The 19,125-nt window shown below is 37.7% G+C and overlaps 1 protein-coding gene across 5 annotated transcripts in view; it reads right to left on the bottom strand.

Annotated features, from left to right (window-relative positions):
* The window catches only part of SNCAIP (synuclein alpha interacting protein), an 86,833-nt gene that overhangs the window by 26,472 nt on the left and 41,236 nt on the right, over nucleotides 1-19,125 (bottom strand). For all 5 annotated transcript variants that reach the window (XM_021546229.3, XM_021546231.3, XM_021546230.4 and 2 more), the window contains 4 exons: nucleotides 16,270-16,342; nucleotides 4,967-5,829; nucleotides 3,156-3,335; nucleotides 1,481-1,594 (listed from right to left, as the gene is read on the bottom strand). In XM_021546229.3, the coding sequence (XP_021401904.2) occupies nucleotides 1,481-1,594; nucleotides 3,156-3,335; nucleotides 4,967-5,829; nucleotides 16,270-16,342 (1,230 nt within the window). The remainder of the gene's footprint in view (nucleotides 1-1,480; nucleotides 1,595-3,155; nucleotides 3,336-4,966; nucleotides 5,830-16,269; nucleotides 16,343-19,125) is intronic.

Genomic DNA, 19,125 nt, shown 5'->3' with positions numbered 1-19,125 from the left:
TGCAGGGTTTGAGCAATACAACTTTCTTTGGACTACACACAGGTGGCCTCTCTTGGTCTCTTTGTCTCGGGTCCTAGTAGCGCTCTCAGAGCAGCACTGCCCGCGTCACAGCGAACTCACTGCTACCTGGAAATCTCGGCAGTGACCCAGGGGCAGCGGCGTGCATTCCTCACCATCGGCCACCCACGGGCTGCTGCGGGCCAGCGCCTGGGCGACGGGAGCCGCGTGGAAATAAAGGCAACAGGAAAATGAAGAAAAAAGGAGGTCTTTGCACAGCATGAAAACAAGGGTGTCTCTGTGCCTATGGAAACTGCAGGAGAAAAGGTAGACTCCTAGCTCCACAGCCTTCCAAACCTGCCTCATCTCCTTCCCTACCCCTACAGTAAATTCATGCTTGGACAGAAGCAGTTAGCAGCAGAAAAATGCCACAATAATTGTATGGCATTGAATGAGACAACCACACATAGCAAAGAATGATTGTCTTAGTGATTATATTTTGTTTCCTCTCTCAAGAAGAGTAAAAAGCATTAGCACAAAATCAGTGAGGTTTGGTGTCCATGCCAATATCTGGGGAGTTGGAACTGGATGATCTTTAAGGTCCCAACCCAAACCAGTCTATGATTCTGTGAGTCCATGGTTTATATTTAATGTCTGTCAAAGAAACTGTGGGATAAAATGGTCCCTCTGCTAAAGAGATTAGAGAAGAATAACTGATCACTATTTCTTTCACAGTAGATCCTGGAGAAGGTCCTCTGAAGATGAGTTACTGGAAGATTTACTTAGGAGAAAACAGACATTGTGGGAAGAGAAGATAGTGTAACTAAGTGGCATGTATGTTCCTCCAGATATTAGCAAAGCAGCAAAATGCTGTACTTCAGTGCTGTCTCATTATATCAATAGACAAGTTAGGTGTGAAACAGGATTGATTTACAATTAGCTCAGCTGGCTAGAGCAAGGTACTAATAACACCGAGCTTATGGGATCAAACCCCATATGGGCCATTTATTTAAGAGCTGGACCACATGATCCTTGTGGGTTCCTTCCAAATCATCAGAATATTCTGTGAACCTACAGCTTGCTTTTGTATGTAGTTTTCAAGTAAATTGGTTAAAGCTAGACAGATGGTGTTCAAATTCCACCATACTTCATGCCAATACAATGAATTCTTAAACTGCAAAATTTTTCTTGCTCTTTTGATGCATCCTATGTGTCCTCTAGATTACAACTAATCTCTGTAGATATTCTTAGGATTTGCTTGTTGACTTAATACACCAGTTAATCTTCTCCTTGCCATTATTCAAACCTTATAAAACAAAACCCAAGAAAATGCTGAAAAAATTATACAGGTTAAATTAGGAAAGATTTTGCTATACTTCAACTAATTCAGAGCACCTGTAATTAAAAACCACAAAATGCCATAGATACTTTAAATCTTGTACAAGCATCTAAGTAATCTATTTGAAGTAAAATAAAGTCATACCTGGCCATAGCAACCTGCATAATGAATAAGGCTTGGGTGGTCTTTTGAGCAACTGAGTTCTGCAATAGCTTCTGTTTCACTCACCATCCACCGAACACACTCCAGCTGACCATTCTAAACAAGATAAAAAAAAAGTCTAGATTCCAGCCATTTCCATTCTAAATACATCTACTAAAGAGCAAAAAGCTTATCAGAATTATTAAAAATTTCCAGTTTGTTTAAGAATTTAAAGAATAAGTCAATAACACCTTTTGCCTTTTTCTGCAGAAAGGCTGGCTTATTTAACAATTGGTTCCTTCCAACAATACTTGAGCATTCTTTGTCATTCACAGAAAAGAGTGTGAATGTGCTGGAGTTCTTCCTGTAAGTGAGGATGCCCCAGAACAAGTATTTCTAATGATGACCTACATAACTGGACTTGTCCTGGTCATTGCAAAGTTCTGTAAGAGCCTTTAAGTGATATGGCTTAACTAAATATTGTAGCTCTTGATCCTTCCTTCCAGAGTGGTTTTCAACATTGATACAATGATATTTATTTTTCTTGTTTCTTTATACCACTGCAACTCCCATAATGTTGTACTATGCAGGGTGTGGCACCTCTTTTCCACAAAAACACTAAGTATCAGAATTTACTGGTTTACAGACACATTATATACCTACCTTGAATAAACATGACAGAAAAATTGCAAAACTTTTCTAAGACTTTAAACTGGCAGACTGTAACTATACAGTTTGACACAGGCCAAGATTTTGGAGCATTTCCTTAGTACAACTAGAATCAGTTTAAATTTCTAATTATACGACTTGGCCCAGAAAATAAAAAATGCAACTCTGCCACCTGCACTAGGGCCCTAGATCATTGAAATGCCACAAAAATGCAAAACTGCAGGTTGGAATCCACCAGTCTTCTCAGTTTCCAAACCCTTCCCAGGAAGCAAGTAACAATAAACCACTCAGAAGAAACAGAAACTCTTGTATTATGTTTCACCCCTTCTCTTCTTTGTCCTTAAGGTATTTAGAGAATAAAAGGAATTATATTTAACCATTCACTCTCACTAAAGAACCAGAACTACTATGGTTAAATCATCAGACTTACTGCACAGTCTTTTATTTTAGCATAGTAACAGTATGAAATTTCATATTTTTCTACAAAGTAAGTTTTCCCGTAAACCTGGACATTAAATTTATTGAGATTTTAACAGGTTGTTCTGCAACATGTACATTTTAACTTTTTTGCAACTGCTTTAGGCAACTGGGAATTTTCACCTCGAAGTGCTTTTATGCTTTGTAAACTTATTTTCACACTTGCCTTACAAGATTATACCACTATTTGTAAAAAACCAAGAAACTGTTACTCTCCCTAAAGAAACAACTGAATCCAAGTTAAGTGAAAGCTGCTTGAAATATAACAAATATTCTTTAGATTCAGTAAATTGATCTAAAAATTGATGCATTGATAACAATGTAAAAATTCTGTCATTATTATTCAGTGGATATTACATTCAGTGTAGTAATTCATTTTACTTTGCTTATGTAGTATCAGCCAACAGGAGTTTTTTTCCCTTACTTATAAAGCTTGAAAAAGAACATCCTGCTGGATGTGTTTCTTACTGCCATGACAGGAGGAAACTAAAAGACCTTTATGTCACCTTACAGTAGAGAAAGGGCCTATTACCTTTATTGCTAACCCAGCTGGAGTTAGCTGCAAAATGTTTCGTTCATTCAAACAGTCTTCACCCATCAAAGAAGTGAGATGCTGCAGGCATTCTGCATGTCCCTTTGAAGCTGCTACATGCAACAGATTGTTGTCACATTCATCATGGATCTTATCCAGATTATCTGCTGCTAAATGTGGCTGTTAAAAAAAGCAATATGTTGTTTACAACTAAGGATAAAAAGATACATTTATCCTCACAGCCCCAGACACAAGCCAAACACAAGGAGGTTTCCCAATAGGCATGTTATTTTACAAGTCAAAATCCAGAGCTTTTCACTTCACTGTATAGAACCTGGGTACTATTAGCATAAGGACAGAAGTGGTATGTTCATTGGTTTGATTAATTGTGAAGTTTCTCTCCTCATGCAATTGTCATGCAATAATGCAAGCTCTTAAGTGCCTTTAAATCTTTGCACTAGTCTAGTCAACAAGATAGCTGTAAAAATACCCACATGCTAATAATTCCTGTCTATTTTGAGTTTTCTCTGATTTAAATTTTTTGGCATTATATTGATAAGTAACTAAAGATAAAATATTCATGATTTCTGAAATACATTTCTGATTAATTTTGCTTATCATAAAATGGTAGCTTATGCTAAGCACCATCTAAAATCTAGTTAAAGCACAAGACAGAAGACTTTTTATGTGATAGCTTATTTCCATGAAAAAAACTGTTGAGATATTTACTCTAAGTTCAACAACCACTATGGTGTAGTACATTATTTCTGCCTAATTCTAATTTAAAGACAAAACAATTGAATTGAGAAACTCCAGAAGAAAAACAGAAGATTGAAGACAGAGTCAAGAAGTACCAATAACGAAGTTCCTAGAGTTACATAGTCTTGCCAGAGTATTGTTCCATGAGTGTACTTCATGAAGAGGTTTCAACCAATTTGGAAAAGATACATATTTTCTTACCTATGATGTCCTCTTTTACCCCCCAGTTTCTATTTCAGGATGAATTTAACTTGCTTTTATTTCTTAATGAGTAATCTAATATTCTCTTCTGCATCTGTCTAGTTTTGAATATCTTCCTTTGTCCTTGCTTCTATGTTAATGGCATGCCTTCGTGCTTGAGCTAGACTGCTAAACAGAGAAGCTAAACAAAAATCTAACAACAACAGTTTTTACACATACACTGTGCCTTCACCAGCTGTTCTGTGTGGAGATCACATGCTCTCCATCATTGCACTAACTTGCAGCCGGTTACTTTGGAAACCATCATTGACATTGCCTGATCACAGAGCTAAAATTTACTAAAAAACCTTCATATGGGTTAGAGGCCAACAAGGCTTTACAGAAAGCTCCTCCCTGAGAATGCTGCTGCAACAAGACAGCATAAACACTCCTGAATAATAATCAGAATACAACAGAAGCCTCTCTGTTCCCATCATCAACTTCTACATAACCACAGTGTAAACCAGCAAAAATTGAGCCAACTGACCCACAAATGTGAAAGGCAAAACTCAGGATTTAAATTTGATATTTAAGTGATCCTATCGGTTAAAATGTCTGCCTTTACAATTTCAGTGTACTACATAAAAGAGCAATCTTGGCCAGGCATGCATAAACTTAGTATCTTGGTTTTCCTACATATTTTATTTAAATATTAATACTTTCCATTTGGAAGCCCATCAGGTCAATTTCTAAGGAGTCTACAAGACAAAAAGGGCAGTGATTCAAAGTAGGAGCATCAGCTTAGCTAGCTTAATAAACCACATCATATGTCACTTTTATTCTATGTTACTTATGAAAAATATGATACTTACCAGTAAAGATATTTGGCCTTCTTTTACAATGTTTAAGATGCTTTTAATTTTTTTCACCTCTTCGCTCCTCTCTTCTGGGCCCCCTGCACTGCTCCAGTTCATACTCAGCTCCTCTAGCTGCTTGCTTTCTGCCAGTGCCGTCTGCAGGTGGAAAGTCCTCCGGTGGCAGTTTGGCATAATCTTCTCAGCTTTGTGAGCAAGAGGATCACCAAGTGTCTTGCTGAAGAAGCCCTTACCTCGGGCTTCAGATTCATGGGCTGAGCTACACTTAACTAAATGCTGGGAAAGCTCTAATTCTTCTGCTGAATGCTTTTGCTGATCAAGAACAATGGGTTGTGTTTTTCTCAGCTGAGTGCCTTTTACAGGAGACAGTACACAAAACTGCATCCCGCCAGCAGGCAAGCTCTCTGTGCTCCCTGCAGGACAGGTCTTGACACTTGGACCATTCACAGTTGAACACACATTTAGAAGTTTTTTCTCAGGAGCTACCTTTATAAAAGGAACAGGTTGCTGACTTGATTTAATATAAGGCACGTCCAAAATTTCATCCATATCCAGATCATAGTGCTCCAGCTCCCCAAGCAGAACAGCAGGCTCAGTGCTTTTGCTTTTAAGGCTCTCTCCTTCTCCTGGACTCTGGTCATCATTTGGAGGTGCAGACTGAGAATCACTGCCTTTCTGGTATTCTCCCTTCTGGTTCTTCTGGTCATCACTTTCATTGTTCTCAGAGCTTTCTGGATGGTGCTTTAATGGAGAAACCCTCTTCACTGGTCTGAATTTATTGCAGACATCTGCAATTCCTGTTGGTTTCTGTGCATTTCCAAGAAGAGTTGAGACCCCACAGTTCCAGCTGCTGCTGGAAACTAGAGAAATAAAGGAATTGATTTATCAGTGAGTGCTACCTAACATGTGTCATGATAGCATGCTGTAATGATACACCTGGCCAAACACCAGAAACAAGAATTATATGATAATATGCTGAATTCATATCTAAACAGATTTAATGGCATCTCTATCAAAACTGAAGAATTTTACATTCCTAAAATAAACTTTCTTCAATGATGTATTATGTAATAATTACAAATAATTAGTTAGAATCAAATTCTAATCAAAACCACATGTTGTCTGTGAGCCAACAATGTGTGCTTGTGCCCAAGAAGGCCAATGGCATTCTGGGCTACATCAGGAAAAGTATTGCCAGCAGTGATCTAGAGGTGCTCTTCAACCTTTACTTGGCCCAGATGAGGCCACATCTGGAGTTCTGTGTCCAGTTCTGGGCTCCTCACTACAAGAGAGACACGGAGGAACTGGAGTGGGTCCAGCAGAGAGCTGTTACTAGTAAGGGACAGGACCATCTCTCTTACCAGGAAAGGCTGAGAGAGCTGTGCCTGTTCAGCCTTGAGAAGGACCTCATCAATGTCCATGAGTATCTGAAGGGAGGGCTTCATGAGGAGGGACCAGGCTCAGCTCAGTGGTGCCCAGCAATAGCAGGAGAGGCAATGGACCCACACTGATGCACAGAAGTTACACCCAAACACAGGGAAGAACTCCTTTACTGTGCAGGTGACTGAGTACTGGAACAGGCTAACCAGAGAGGTTTTGGAATCTCCTTCACTGTAGACATTCAAGAACAGTCTGGACACAATCCTATGGCACATGCTCTGGGATGGCCCTGCTTGAGCAGGGAGATTGGACCATGGAACCTGCTGTGGTCCCATCCAACCTGACCCATTCTGTGAGTAATAGCCTAGTGGCATTTACAGGGGTCCTGTCCAACCATATTAGTTTGTACTCTGCTCTGTATTGAGAGGCATCATAAGATTAGGATGATTTCCTGAGAGGGCAGTAAGAATTAGCCAAACCTTTTTAGTGGATTTGTCTTAGCACCAATAACAATAACAACTCAATTTTAAAGACCTGTTTCCTCTGGAAGATGTATTTTTCTTACAAGAACTAGAAATTCATGAACATTAACTGAGAGTTTAGACTGTTCAGCTTGGGAAACGAAAAGATCAGGAGGAATCGCATCATTAAGAAGAGGCTCTTCTCCATGACAGGGCAAGAGGCAACCAGCACCAAGTGAAATATAAGAAATTCTATCTCACTACAAGAAAACACTTTTTAAATTGTATGGCTGGTCAAACACTGGCATAGTTGCCCAGAGACTTTGAAATCTCCATCATTAGAAATATTCAGAATTCAACTGGACACACTCCTAGCTTAACCTGCTCTAGCTGCCCTTGCCATTGAATTAGATGATCTTAAGTGGATATCACCAACCTAAACAATTCTGTGATTCTCTGATCTAAAAATTAAGCCTACTTATTGAGATGTGATGTTCCTTTTGAACCTCTCCTCTCTGTGTTGGGCTTCTCTGTCAAACTTTCCATCCCTTATATGTATAACCTGTGTACACTCACACACCCACATCCCCATCTACACCTATAGCTCTGAATCTTCCAGACAGTTATTTCAGTGCACTGCAGGATATTTTGACCAGGGAATCTGACTTGAGAGAAGGGAAGGAGCTCAAGTCAACAGAACTCTTAATCCTATTGAACTTGAACTCAATCCTACTGAATTTGTACTCTTTCAGAAATAGTCCCATCTGGTAATATTGATGATCTTCATAATAAGTGGAATTTTGGCAAATAGTTTTCTTTCTCTTGTTATTTTCAGTTGAGGGACAGCACTACACTAAAACCACAAAAGCATTTAGGCAGTTAACTATTCCCCTCTTAATGTACACTAAGAGTTAATGCAGCCTAAAAGTCAAGGATACTGTTTAAACAAAGCAGATTTATAGCATGTACTAACTGCATATCAGTGGGATCTAATTTGTGGTGAAAACACACAATTTGCCATGAACACCTTCCTGAGGAAACAGATATATACACTTTCAGTGCAACATTAATACCTGACGCAAAAGATTAGTATGGCTTAGTAGTAATGGATGTCTGAAAATTACATTAATACTTTTGGAAGTGCTTAAGAAAACATTTCCAAAGAAGAAATAAAAATAATAATAACCAAAAGGCATGTAACTTAGTGGGCCAATACAAAGAACGCACTGTACTGACTTATTTATGTATTGTATAAGATTCTAGGTTCAAAGGCCTACACTTTTATGTTGGTTTTATTTACATGTGAAATTTTTTCCAAGTGATACAGGGAAATGGATACCATATGTTTCCCAGCTGTTTTGTTCTACAGGAACTATTAAACCCTCAGTATGGAAATGAATTCTGTCTGAGTTTTATGAAAACACTGCTTTCAACACAGGGGTCTAGACAGAGGAAAAAGCATCAATATTTTGTTTGTCGTCACTTTATTTAAGCTCACATTTATTTTGTTGCTTCACTTTCTCCACTTTTTAACTTTAGTAACATGCATTTACAGAAATACTGGTGACCAAATTGTAAAATCAGGCACTGAGAAGAAGCACTGATGTTTGTTACAAATCTGCCTCGGATAACTGTGAAGTCATGTACTTCTCCTTTCTTTCATTAAAGTTAGAGCAAAGTAAGGTATTTCCATTTTTCTTCTTTTTTTTTTTTTTTTCCCAACATTTCCTTACACACACAGGTTTTCCAGGGAAAAAGAACCAAACTGGAGCACCAAAAACAGTCAGCAATATTTTCACTGACTTAAAAACATCCTCTTCATTTAACTGAGATAATTTGCACTGTTTTTAATAAAGGATTAGAACATAGCATTTAACGATATAGTTGAAGGGATGAAAGCAAGTCAGACCAGCAGACACAGTATTTCTTTGTGCCATTTACCCCTTGGGAGCTGCATCAGTCCTTAGGCAATTAGAGCATGATTTCCCTCTACATGGCACTGCAGCCATATCCTGGAGTGGACCAGGACATGGCTTGAATCTCTTTCATTCTGCTTTCAGATGCTTGTTACCTGAAGAAGCAAAAGCAAGTGTTGCCTATAGCTTCCAAAGCACCAGTACAGCAGGAGTTACGCTGAGTAGTTTAAACAGCTGCTCCAGAGGAAAAGCCTCTTGCTCATCTCTCCATACTTATGAACTCAGAAAGGAGCCATTAAAAGTCTGAGTCAAATAAATACTGTTTGATTATTTTATAAAGAACAGTAAAAGATGGCCTGAGTTTAAGGCAGGGGGCTAGAATGTGGAGCAGCTAGTTTGATTCTAGAATCTGACAAATAATTCTGGTATACTCCTAAAAGGTGATGAAAATTTTTCCCCTAAGCTACGTGTCAAATTTCCCACATTTTCATTCATTAATATAAGATATCTGGATTATCCTACTATTGTATTACTGAGGCAAAAAGACCAAGGTACACAACAATTGCAGACTTCTTTTGCATTGGTAAAGAAGTGTTAGCTGCTTGATAGACCTGAGTTGTCAAAGTACTTCTATGGCATAAAAAAAACTGCATCTGATGAAAATCTGCAAAGGTCAAATTTGCAGATGTTGCTCTTCTCTGTATATTGCACTCTATTTTTTTTGGGTTTTTTTGAGGAAGACAAAATGCAAATGAGTCCAGAGGCCTGCAGGTTTATTTATAGGTTTTCTTATCTATTTACTTAGAGATGTCCTGGAACTATGGCAGGCAAATAAGCAGACAAGCGGACAACTAGGAAGCAATTTCTCTTTCAATTTAATCCCCATCTGACTCTATTTTCAGGAATCAAAATTGATTCTTATAACATGTTTCCAGTTGGAAGCATCTGTTGACTTTGGAGTATTTTTCAATCATCTCTGTGTCTAGAGCACTCTGTGTCTAGAGTATGGAGTTTTTCTGGTAAACAAACATCCATAGAACTACAGGTTTTCTTCAATCAAAAAGATAACCTCATGCACAGATGAAATTTTACACTTGTGACATGCAGTTTCTATGATACTTACAGTTCAATGCCAAACATCAAAATGCCACTAAATTGTCCTGAGTATAATGAAAACATCAATATAGTGTTTTACTTTAATGAAGTTTGTGAGCAGCATTGACAACTGCTCATATTTTTTTAATGCAGTATTTCAGCATATTGCTCATGCAATATTGGGAGGGGATGTGTAGCAAGTCTACAGAAAGTTTTATATTTGGAGTTCTACTCTCATCTGAAAGAAATGCCTGAGCTTCTTCCTTGTGATATGCCTTCAGCAGACTTGAATCAATTAAGACCTGCATTAATTCTAGGTCCATATAAAGCACTGTGATTCTGACGTTGTATACAGGTGCTGAGGTGTTGACTACACTAGGGAAACTTTCCAAAAAATTATGTTTGCTATCACCAATGTATTGCCAACACTTACAGGAGTATGTGGGCTCCATGTGAAAGATGAAGGGGTGTCTCTTACAAATCAATGGATAATCAGAGCCAGATCTGAATATCTATTTACCCCTTTGTTAATATCACAAAATCCATATTTTACTGAATTCATTTTGACTGAAGGTGGCACTGTTTTACAGTTTTAATATGTCAATAACCTGTACCAGGAATACATACTGGAGTTCTTTAACATAAACTCTATATATAGCATGAGAACCTCAGTTAAAGAACAATGCTGAACAGATAAAAATGGAGAGGGTTTGCTCCCATTTAAGTGGAATTTCAAATCACTCTAAAGAAGAAAGGAAGAGTATACAGGGTAAATAATAATTAAGGCTTTTAAAGAACAGTGCATCTTTTCTAGGTAACTCAAACATTTTGTATATCTGTAAATGACTGTTTTTTTCTTATCTTCACTTGAGGAAGAATAATACAAAAGCCATCATTCTCAAATAGATAATAAAGGAAAGGCGAAGAAAATATTGAAATAAATAAATTTGGTTTACTCTTGTATAGAGCAATCTATGGATGCAGAAGGAAGGTAGCATGCAAAGTTTTAACAAAAAATCAGAAGAGATCATTCTGGCACAAAATGTGTGAAAAAAGAAGAGGGAGGATGCAAAAACTAGGTAGGAAAAGAACTTATATGTAGCTAGCACAATTGGTTTTTTACTAAGAAAATTCTTCAGTATTCTACCAAGGAATGATCTAATCAGTATTTTATTGTTTTAGACATATTTACCTGGGAGATATTTGGAGAACAAGTCTGTGAAATTGACGGTTTTTAACACTTCTTCCAAATCAAATTTTACTTTATTTTCTCATACAACTAAAAACTACCAAGAGCTTGAAACAGAAAATTTCTGCTCATTGATTTATTTTTCTCAATTAGGAGACTAATATTTTGAATAATTTTTCAAATGGCAGTTTCTTTGGGAATGAATAAAGCAGTGCAGAGGGATAACTGCTGGACATTAAAAGTGAATTTGTTTTGCCAATCAGTGAATAAAGATCTAAACTAGTATATTACCTTCATTTGAAACAGCCATTTAATGACAACTGAAAGTTGTCACAGGTGACAGAATATACTTCCACAATGACATGGTTCAGTGAAGCTTGCAGAACATTGTTGTCTTGAACCTTTTGTTCAAGTGTCCTTAGAAAATTTGCCCAGGAAGAATGCAACAAATTTCATGCATAATAACATAAAGGACTGATTGCTGTTTCAGTTTATCAGTCTATATTAAACAATGCTGGAAATCCACAGGCACTTTGGTTAACACTTCATTTCAGGAAAAATGTGCTAGCTTGGTCCATTTCTAAACTACACTCTTTAATTTTCTATCTTTGAAGATAAAAATAATTACAGAATCACAGAACAAAAAAATTACAGAATAACAGAATATTCTGAGTTGGAAGGGATCCACATGGATCATTGAGTCCAGTTCTTAAGCAAAGGCCCTGTACGGGGCTTAAACCCACAGTCTTGGAGTTAATTATCATCTTGCTCTAACAGCTGAGATAATGTCCATCTTAGTGGTTATAATGCTATCTAAATGATCATTATCTTGAAGCATAATTGTAGAAAAAACAATTACCCTTAATCACCCTTTACTGTGGACAAATCATTACTTCCCCTGCAATTTTTTGCCAGTACAGTATCTCTTTCACCTTGTAATCTGGGGGTACTGGCACATATACTTTGGCTCCAAGGATCCCTTGAAACCTTCCTGAGTCAGAATTCTCTATCCAAGAAGGACTCAGAAAAGTCATAAGGGACTTGGATGCAGGACTTGAATTAATACTAAGGAAATTTACAGATGACACAAAATTAGGAGGAGCTGGTTATTCCCTCTGAAGACACAGAGGCCCTGCAGAGAGATCTCGACAAATTAGAGGCCTGGGCAATCACCAACTGTATAAAGCTTAAGAAGGGAAAGTGACACATTCTGCTCCTGGGATGAGGTAACCCTGGATGAACAGACAGAATGGAGAATGAGAAACTGGAGAGCAGATCTGTGAAAAGGGACCTGGGGTTCCTGGTCAATGGCAATTGAACCTGAGCCAGCAGTGCCCTGGCAGCCAGGAGGGCCAACCCTGTCCTGGGGTGCATCAGGCACAGCATCACCAGCTGGGCAAGGGAGGGGATTGTCCTGTCTGCTCTGCCCTGCACTTGGGCAGCCTCACCTCACATTCTGGGGACAGTTCTGGGTGCCACAACACAAAAAAGACATTGAGCTGTTAGAGAGTGTCCAGAGGAGGCCCATGAGGATGGTGAAGGGCCTTGAGGGGAAGCCGTGTGAGGAGTGGCTGAGGTCACTTGGTCTGCTCAGCCTGGAGGAGACTGAGGGAAGACTTCATTCTAGTTCTGCAGTTCCCTTCTGAGGGGAAGCAGAGAGGCAGGCACTGCTCTCTTCTCTGTGGTGACCAGTGACAGGACTCAGGAGAATGGCATGAAACTCTGCCAGGGGAGGTTTAGGTTTGATAACCTAAAGGTTTTTCACCCAGAGGGTGTTTGGGCACTGGAAGAGGCTCCCCAGAGAAGTGGTCACAGCACTAACCTGACAGAGTTTAAGAGGGTTTGGACAATACTCTCAGGAACATGGGGTGACTCTTGGGGTGTCCTGTGCAGGGCCAGGAGTTGGACTGTGATGATCCTTGTGGTACCTTCCAACTCAGAATATTCTGTGATTTTTTGATTCTGAGTCAGGGCGGAGACTGAGCTGCTTCATGGCTGTCATGCACCTCTTGCAGAAGAGAAAGGAAGAGCAGGACATACCAAACAATACACTCCACCTGCCAGTGGTCTCCAATAAAGGGAGGCGATGGTGGCATTTCAAGGAGGAAAAACTACACATTGGGAAAACTTTCTAATACCTCCCTTTTCAAAAGAACAAGTAATCTGAGCAAAAGTTACAAGCCATCAGAAATAGTTAAAAAAACCCCAAAAGTCTTCTGAAGGAATTATATTAAATGCTTGAGAAGACACACTGACTTCTAAACAACAGTACTTGCCTAGGATTAAAAGCACTTGGAGTAATTTGAAAACAATGTAACCAAATACTTTCATATGTTACTAGCTTATTATTCAATTTTTACATGAAAGGGGGAAAGAAAATCAGAATGACAGGCCTATTTACCAAACTTATCTGCAAACAATGAATAGTAACACTTCCATATTATTAGCCATATAATTAAGAAATATAATTACATAACAATAAACTGGTCTGGTTTATATCTGTTCTAACAAACCTGCTTGTGAAAATATTTGCCTATATATATATATGCATATATGCATATATGCATATATATATACATGTATATACATAATTATTTTTTCAAGTATAAATTCTAATCTTACTTTCTCCACAATTTTGTCTTAACTGTAATTACTGATCTAAATATTTTCCTGAGACAAAGATGACAGACAATTGCTTTTTAGATTATGATATGTCTTATCTTTTTAGATTATGATATGTCTTATCTATGGTCAACATTTGCTTAACTTTCAGCTTTTCTGAAAAAGGAATTATTGGATAGCTACTTTCACAGTGCTCTCTGTTTTAAAGGAGAAATGCAACCTGTAACTAAGCAGGAGTCAGTATGAGGTAAAAAGCTGTATCAGCACTTTGTAAAACCTGAGTTTTTCTTTTAGTAACTACTTGAATGAACAGTGGAATGCAGATATAAATTAGTATGAATGCTTCATGCTATAGTATGAAAGTTTTATTATGTAATCCGTTTTCATAAAAAATAGCACACATTATCAATACTTTGGCAACATTATTTTAATGATCTACAATATAGAGAAGAAAAAGACTTCTCAAAAGCAACTGTGAAAATTTATCAAATGGAGCCTTATAGTTATTAGTTGACTATACGCTCTGTTGATATTTCAAGATACTTGAGATACAGAAGTCTATACAGACATGTAAAGTGATACACTCCTCTTCAGCACTGTATTATTACTCAGTAAATAAACAGGGTAAAAATAAAAATATTTCAGAACTATCTCCTATTCACCAAAGTACATGGTAAGTAGCAAGGAAACCCAGCTTTCAGTACTGTTTCCACTTTGCCAATACTACTATCAGTGCAAAAGCCCTGTTTTACTCAAGACTTATACTGGTAGACTCCCCAGAGATATTACTGTCTTTCAGCAATCCATGTATTTGCTTCTGTTAACCCCTTTTTAAGGGAATAGATGAGTACTGATATAATTAAAATCATAATAAAAAAGTCCATCTGCAGAGGCAGATGCAGAGGCAACCATGGAATACAACAGATACACAGTATGCTGTCAACATCCCACAATCTAAATTAAGACCTCATAACCAGTATTTCATCCTTACTATTGGACTACATTTCCCTTTATGTCTACTACATGAATTTTAAATGGAGAAAGAATGGGAGGAAAAATATGGGAGAGAATGGTGGGAGTATATGGGGAGCAATGAGGGACTAAATGCTATGGAGAATAGCAGGGAAGTATGACGAGCAGAACAGGGAAGAAGTGAGTAAAAAGAGGAAAGGAGAAGAGAAGGCAGCAGGAGGAATGAGAGAAGAGCAGGAGAAGAACAGTGTGGAGCAATGGTGTGACAGTAGGAAAACAGGGAGAGTGGGAGTTTGAATGGCTAGGAAGAGAAGGAGATGGGAAGAAAGTGGCAAGGAAATGTAACAAACGGGGAAGATGGCAGGATGAAAGGGATGAGCTGGGGGGAAGAACCAGCAAGAAGAAAGGAAGAAGACAGAAGAAAAGGGATAGAGATGAGGCAAGGGAAGGATTGAAGGGTTTAAAGGGGCAGGATGGGAAGAAAGAGGGGAATATGCAGGGGAGAATGGAGGGAAGGATGGAGGAGGATGAGGGGAGACTGGGGTAGAAGGAGATAGGGCAATTTGAGGAGGGTGGATCAGGAGTCTTCACCCATTACACTTCTGTCCTGCTCTTGCTTGCAACAAGTAAGACTTTGTGTTAGTCACAGCTGTGCTCTATGTAGGCAAGTAAGAATTGTAAAAGCAATATGCAAATAAGTACTGTAAGGACAGCTTTGCTTCTCTTTGTTGCCAAGGACAGTGGTATGTGGTGACCTGGCCTCTAATAACTCTGTTAGAAGAAGTAGCAATTAGAGAGTTTCTACTTACATTAAACACAGTAGAAATTTTTAAGTCTGAAAGGAAATACAGAATTAAAAGTTGCTGAAGTATAGCATGGTTCTTAAGTCCTTGTATCACCCCATTAATTCCAGATCTCCTGTTTCTGTTATAAAAGTACTTGATGAAACAACATTAACAAAAGTTCAATTAAAAGATGAAAAAAACACAATAAACTTTTCATAGCTCAACAAAAATGCTTCTCTTACCAATTCATTTCTCCTCCATCAGGAAGAGAAAAATAAAAGCATATTAATCTGATTTACAGAGTGAAAAACAACACTGAATGCACTTTTTGTCAGGGGGCAGGGGGAAGATCTCCAGCTGGTTCTCATCTGCATGCCATGATTCTTCATTTAGTTTACACTATTAAATTAAAAAACTCAGCTTTAATCTTAACTGTTACAGTATGCCTTAGAGTAGATTATATCATGTAGCATCCTTGATATAGTTTCAGACTCTGGCAAAAAATCATCCCTCTGACTAGTCGTGGCCATATGGGTAGTAAATGTATCCAACATTTTTTCATTGGCGCCTACATTATTACGTCTTGTCACCAATGGTTTCTCGGGTTTTCAAGTAAATTGTTGCACATACTGTGGTTTGGAGCTGCTGAGATGAAGCCCTACATTTATCTGCATACAGCCAAATCCTTTTTTGGAACTTTCTTTCCTTCTAATGAACTAACATCTGTTAAAAAACAAAAGTAACTCATGTTTCCAACTGTACATAAATGAGAAAAATCAAAACAACAGGACACTACCAAGAAACTACTGTTGCCAAATGTTACATGATTAAAACAAGGCCTAGAATATTGTGGGTGGACAGAAATTATACAGCATCATACCTGATTTGTCTTCATTTTGTGACTCACACCTTCTGCATAATTCTGGGATGGTCTTGAGAGAAGTTACAGAATACTGTAAAAAAGGAGAAAAAAATGTATAGAAGTAATAATTTAAAAATATACAAAGTAAGATTTTCAAGAGGTACAAGTGTCATGGACACTAAATCTACAGACCAAGGCTGCTTCTGGCAGTCTGATGGTCTTCTTAGGTTGCATGAGAAAAGCAGATGGCACCCACTTTTGTTTCCCACCAAGAGACATATGAAACAGACTTTCAAAGCCAGAGCAAAACACCTCCTCACCTCAGATTTCTCCTTCCTGCAGGTCACCATTATTCAAGGCACAATGTGAGCTACATCAGAGGTCGGACCACATTCAGGCTTCAAGGGTCTCTATTTGCCCACATGTATACCTTTTATGGTGTTGCACTGCAACAATTACCATGCTTTAAAATTACAATTCAAGCTGTCATAAGCCAATATGTAAAAGGAATGCAGATTATCTGCACTGCAGAGATTTGATTTTAGAGAGGGGGGGTGTCAGAAACAGGCCCATTTCTCTAACCTGGGCTTTATTAAAGCAAACTTGTACAATTATTTTGATGTAAATAAAATATTTACAAAATAAAACACATCTAATATGAATCAGCATGTTATTCTCCACATTAACCATTCAAAAATGGAAAGAAAACCCCAGACATGCCATAGGTATTTTACTAAACAGAACTTTTTAGTTTATACAGTTGTGGAATACCTTTGGAAAGACACAGGATCCAGTGTCATAAAACTATACATTCTGATATGCAGTTGCTTTATAGCAAGTCTTCCTTAATCCAATGCTTAAATGTTACAGGAATCTCCACTTGAACAAATGAAAATCATTATGTTTGTGAAAGAAATATCAATTACTTTGCTTATACAAAAAAAGACCATAACAAAACAGTGTTCTGGAAACTTAAATAGAAAAAAAGTGTTTAGGATTAGTGCAACTGAAATTTTTAGAAGAATACATAAACACCATATGTTTTCAAAAAAACAGATATTTCCAGTTGGTGTGCTGTTGACCAATGAAGCAAAACAACCACATATAAAACCATACGAACTTTCCACACACAAAAAAAGAAAGGATGATACATAGGGGTTTGCTGACAGTTTGTCATTCAGTGTTTGACATGCTTTTAAAGCACAGCTGGCAATCTCCTTCAAAATAATCTAAATTCAAGCTCATGTGACCAATTGCAGAGTAATGTACTTTTCTGGTACAAGTTTAAGACTGTTACTCAAATGACTGTAGTTACTTCATTAAACCTAGAAAACCTCCTAGGCCCTACTTTTTCCCTTGCCAACCTAATTCAGGGACAATAAGAACCACAAGAAGAAACCCTTTTAAGTATTCCCAGGATCAATACCCAACTTATTAATTAAATTGTGTAGCAGCATTCCAGAACTACCCAGTGATTCCAATCCCCATTAAACAAGGGGTTATCAATAAGGCTGTGACTGCTTCAGGATGTGACAGCCTAAAGCAAAAAAAAACCAGAGCTCAGACAGGGAGAAGGATGCTACTAGAGACAAATTAATACAAGTTAGACACAGACAAACACTGTGTGCTGTACTTCACTTTAGTTATTATTTAATAAAGCCTGAGCTGTTAAGCTATACATCTTGCTATTTTAGCACAAATGCAATGTTAGAATGCTGGTCTAGTAAGATTCTTAAAGGAATCCAAGGAGCGTGTCTCCAAGGAATATGGTAGCTTTGTAAGACCAGCTGTTGCAGTTTAAACTATTACACAGTTTGTAATTCAATTAGAAAGAGGCCTTTTGTATTCTATTGCTATGTATTTTGTGAGGCAACTTCAAAAACAGAAAGCTGTCTTTCTTTTTGTCTTTTTCCTGTTCTTTCATGGAAAACCAGATATTTTTTATGTTTCAACATTGCTCTAAAATTTATTCAGTTAGTTGTCCCACCACCAAAAATCTACTTTTGTAACAAATTTATAAATTAGTTGTGCATTTTATTAATATTAGCTTGATTTCATTAACAGATTTCCTCCCACTTAGCTCTGTTCTCAAAAATACTTCTGCAAATTCACATTTCTGCCTTCTGTAATTTGTGGTTAAAATGTAAAGAACCAGCTTTTGGTCCACAAAACAAATAAAATTACTTTTTCAAGTGGACCTTTCCCAAACATAAAAACAATCAATTCCCAGCTCTTCCCACTAGAACTGACTTCTCACATATCTAGCTCCAGTTCTAATAATCAGTAATGTTTTCTAGCTTTTGTACAACCATAAATTTCAAGGTTACACATGACATCAAAAGAAGTTGAGACTGCAACCCTTCCTTGGAACAGAATTTAAGACTTAATACTTATTCAACAGCATTTAAAATTAATTACTTCCAACTCTTCAGACAATAATTTCAACTTTTTTTGCATGCAAAATGAAACACTACTTGTCATGTTTCACCATTGTAGTAAGCACATCAGTCAGGGCTGAGGGCTGTGCCCAAGGGCATAACTGACTAATAGCTGAGCACACAGTATTACTTCCTCAGTCAATGCTTACTGAGCTCTTTGGTATTTAATTAAAGTCTGTTGTGGTTGATGGTGACATTCTGTAACAAACTAAGAGCTTGTTCCTAAGATAACACATGTAATGGAATTTTTGATTACTGTTTTAGGTCTGGGTTCCTTTTCTGCATTTAAGGCCTGCTGAAATAGTGAATTCTAATAAGCCCCTAAAGAACTTTGTAAGATGGAAGAGCAGTATCAACAGCAAATGAGACAAGAAACAGTAGCAAGCATTCCATGCAAATGCAAGACATTTCCAGCTTTTTCCAACAGACGCTGCTA

This window comes from Lonchura striata, chromosome Z (genome assembly GCF_050655825.1).
Source record: "Lonchura striata isolate lonStrDom1 chromosome Z, ASM5065582v1, whole genome shotgun sequence".
In the NCBI taxonomy this organism is placed as follows: domain Eukaryota; kingdom Metazoa; phylum Chordata; class Aves; order Passeriformes; family Estrildidae; genus Lonchura; species Lonchura striata.
This window is presented reverse-complemented; position numbering and strand designations above follow the sequence as displayed.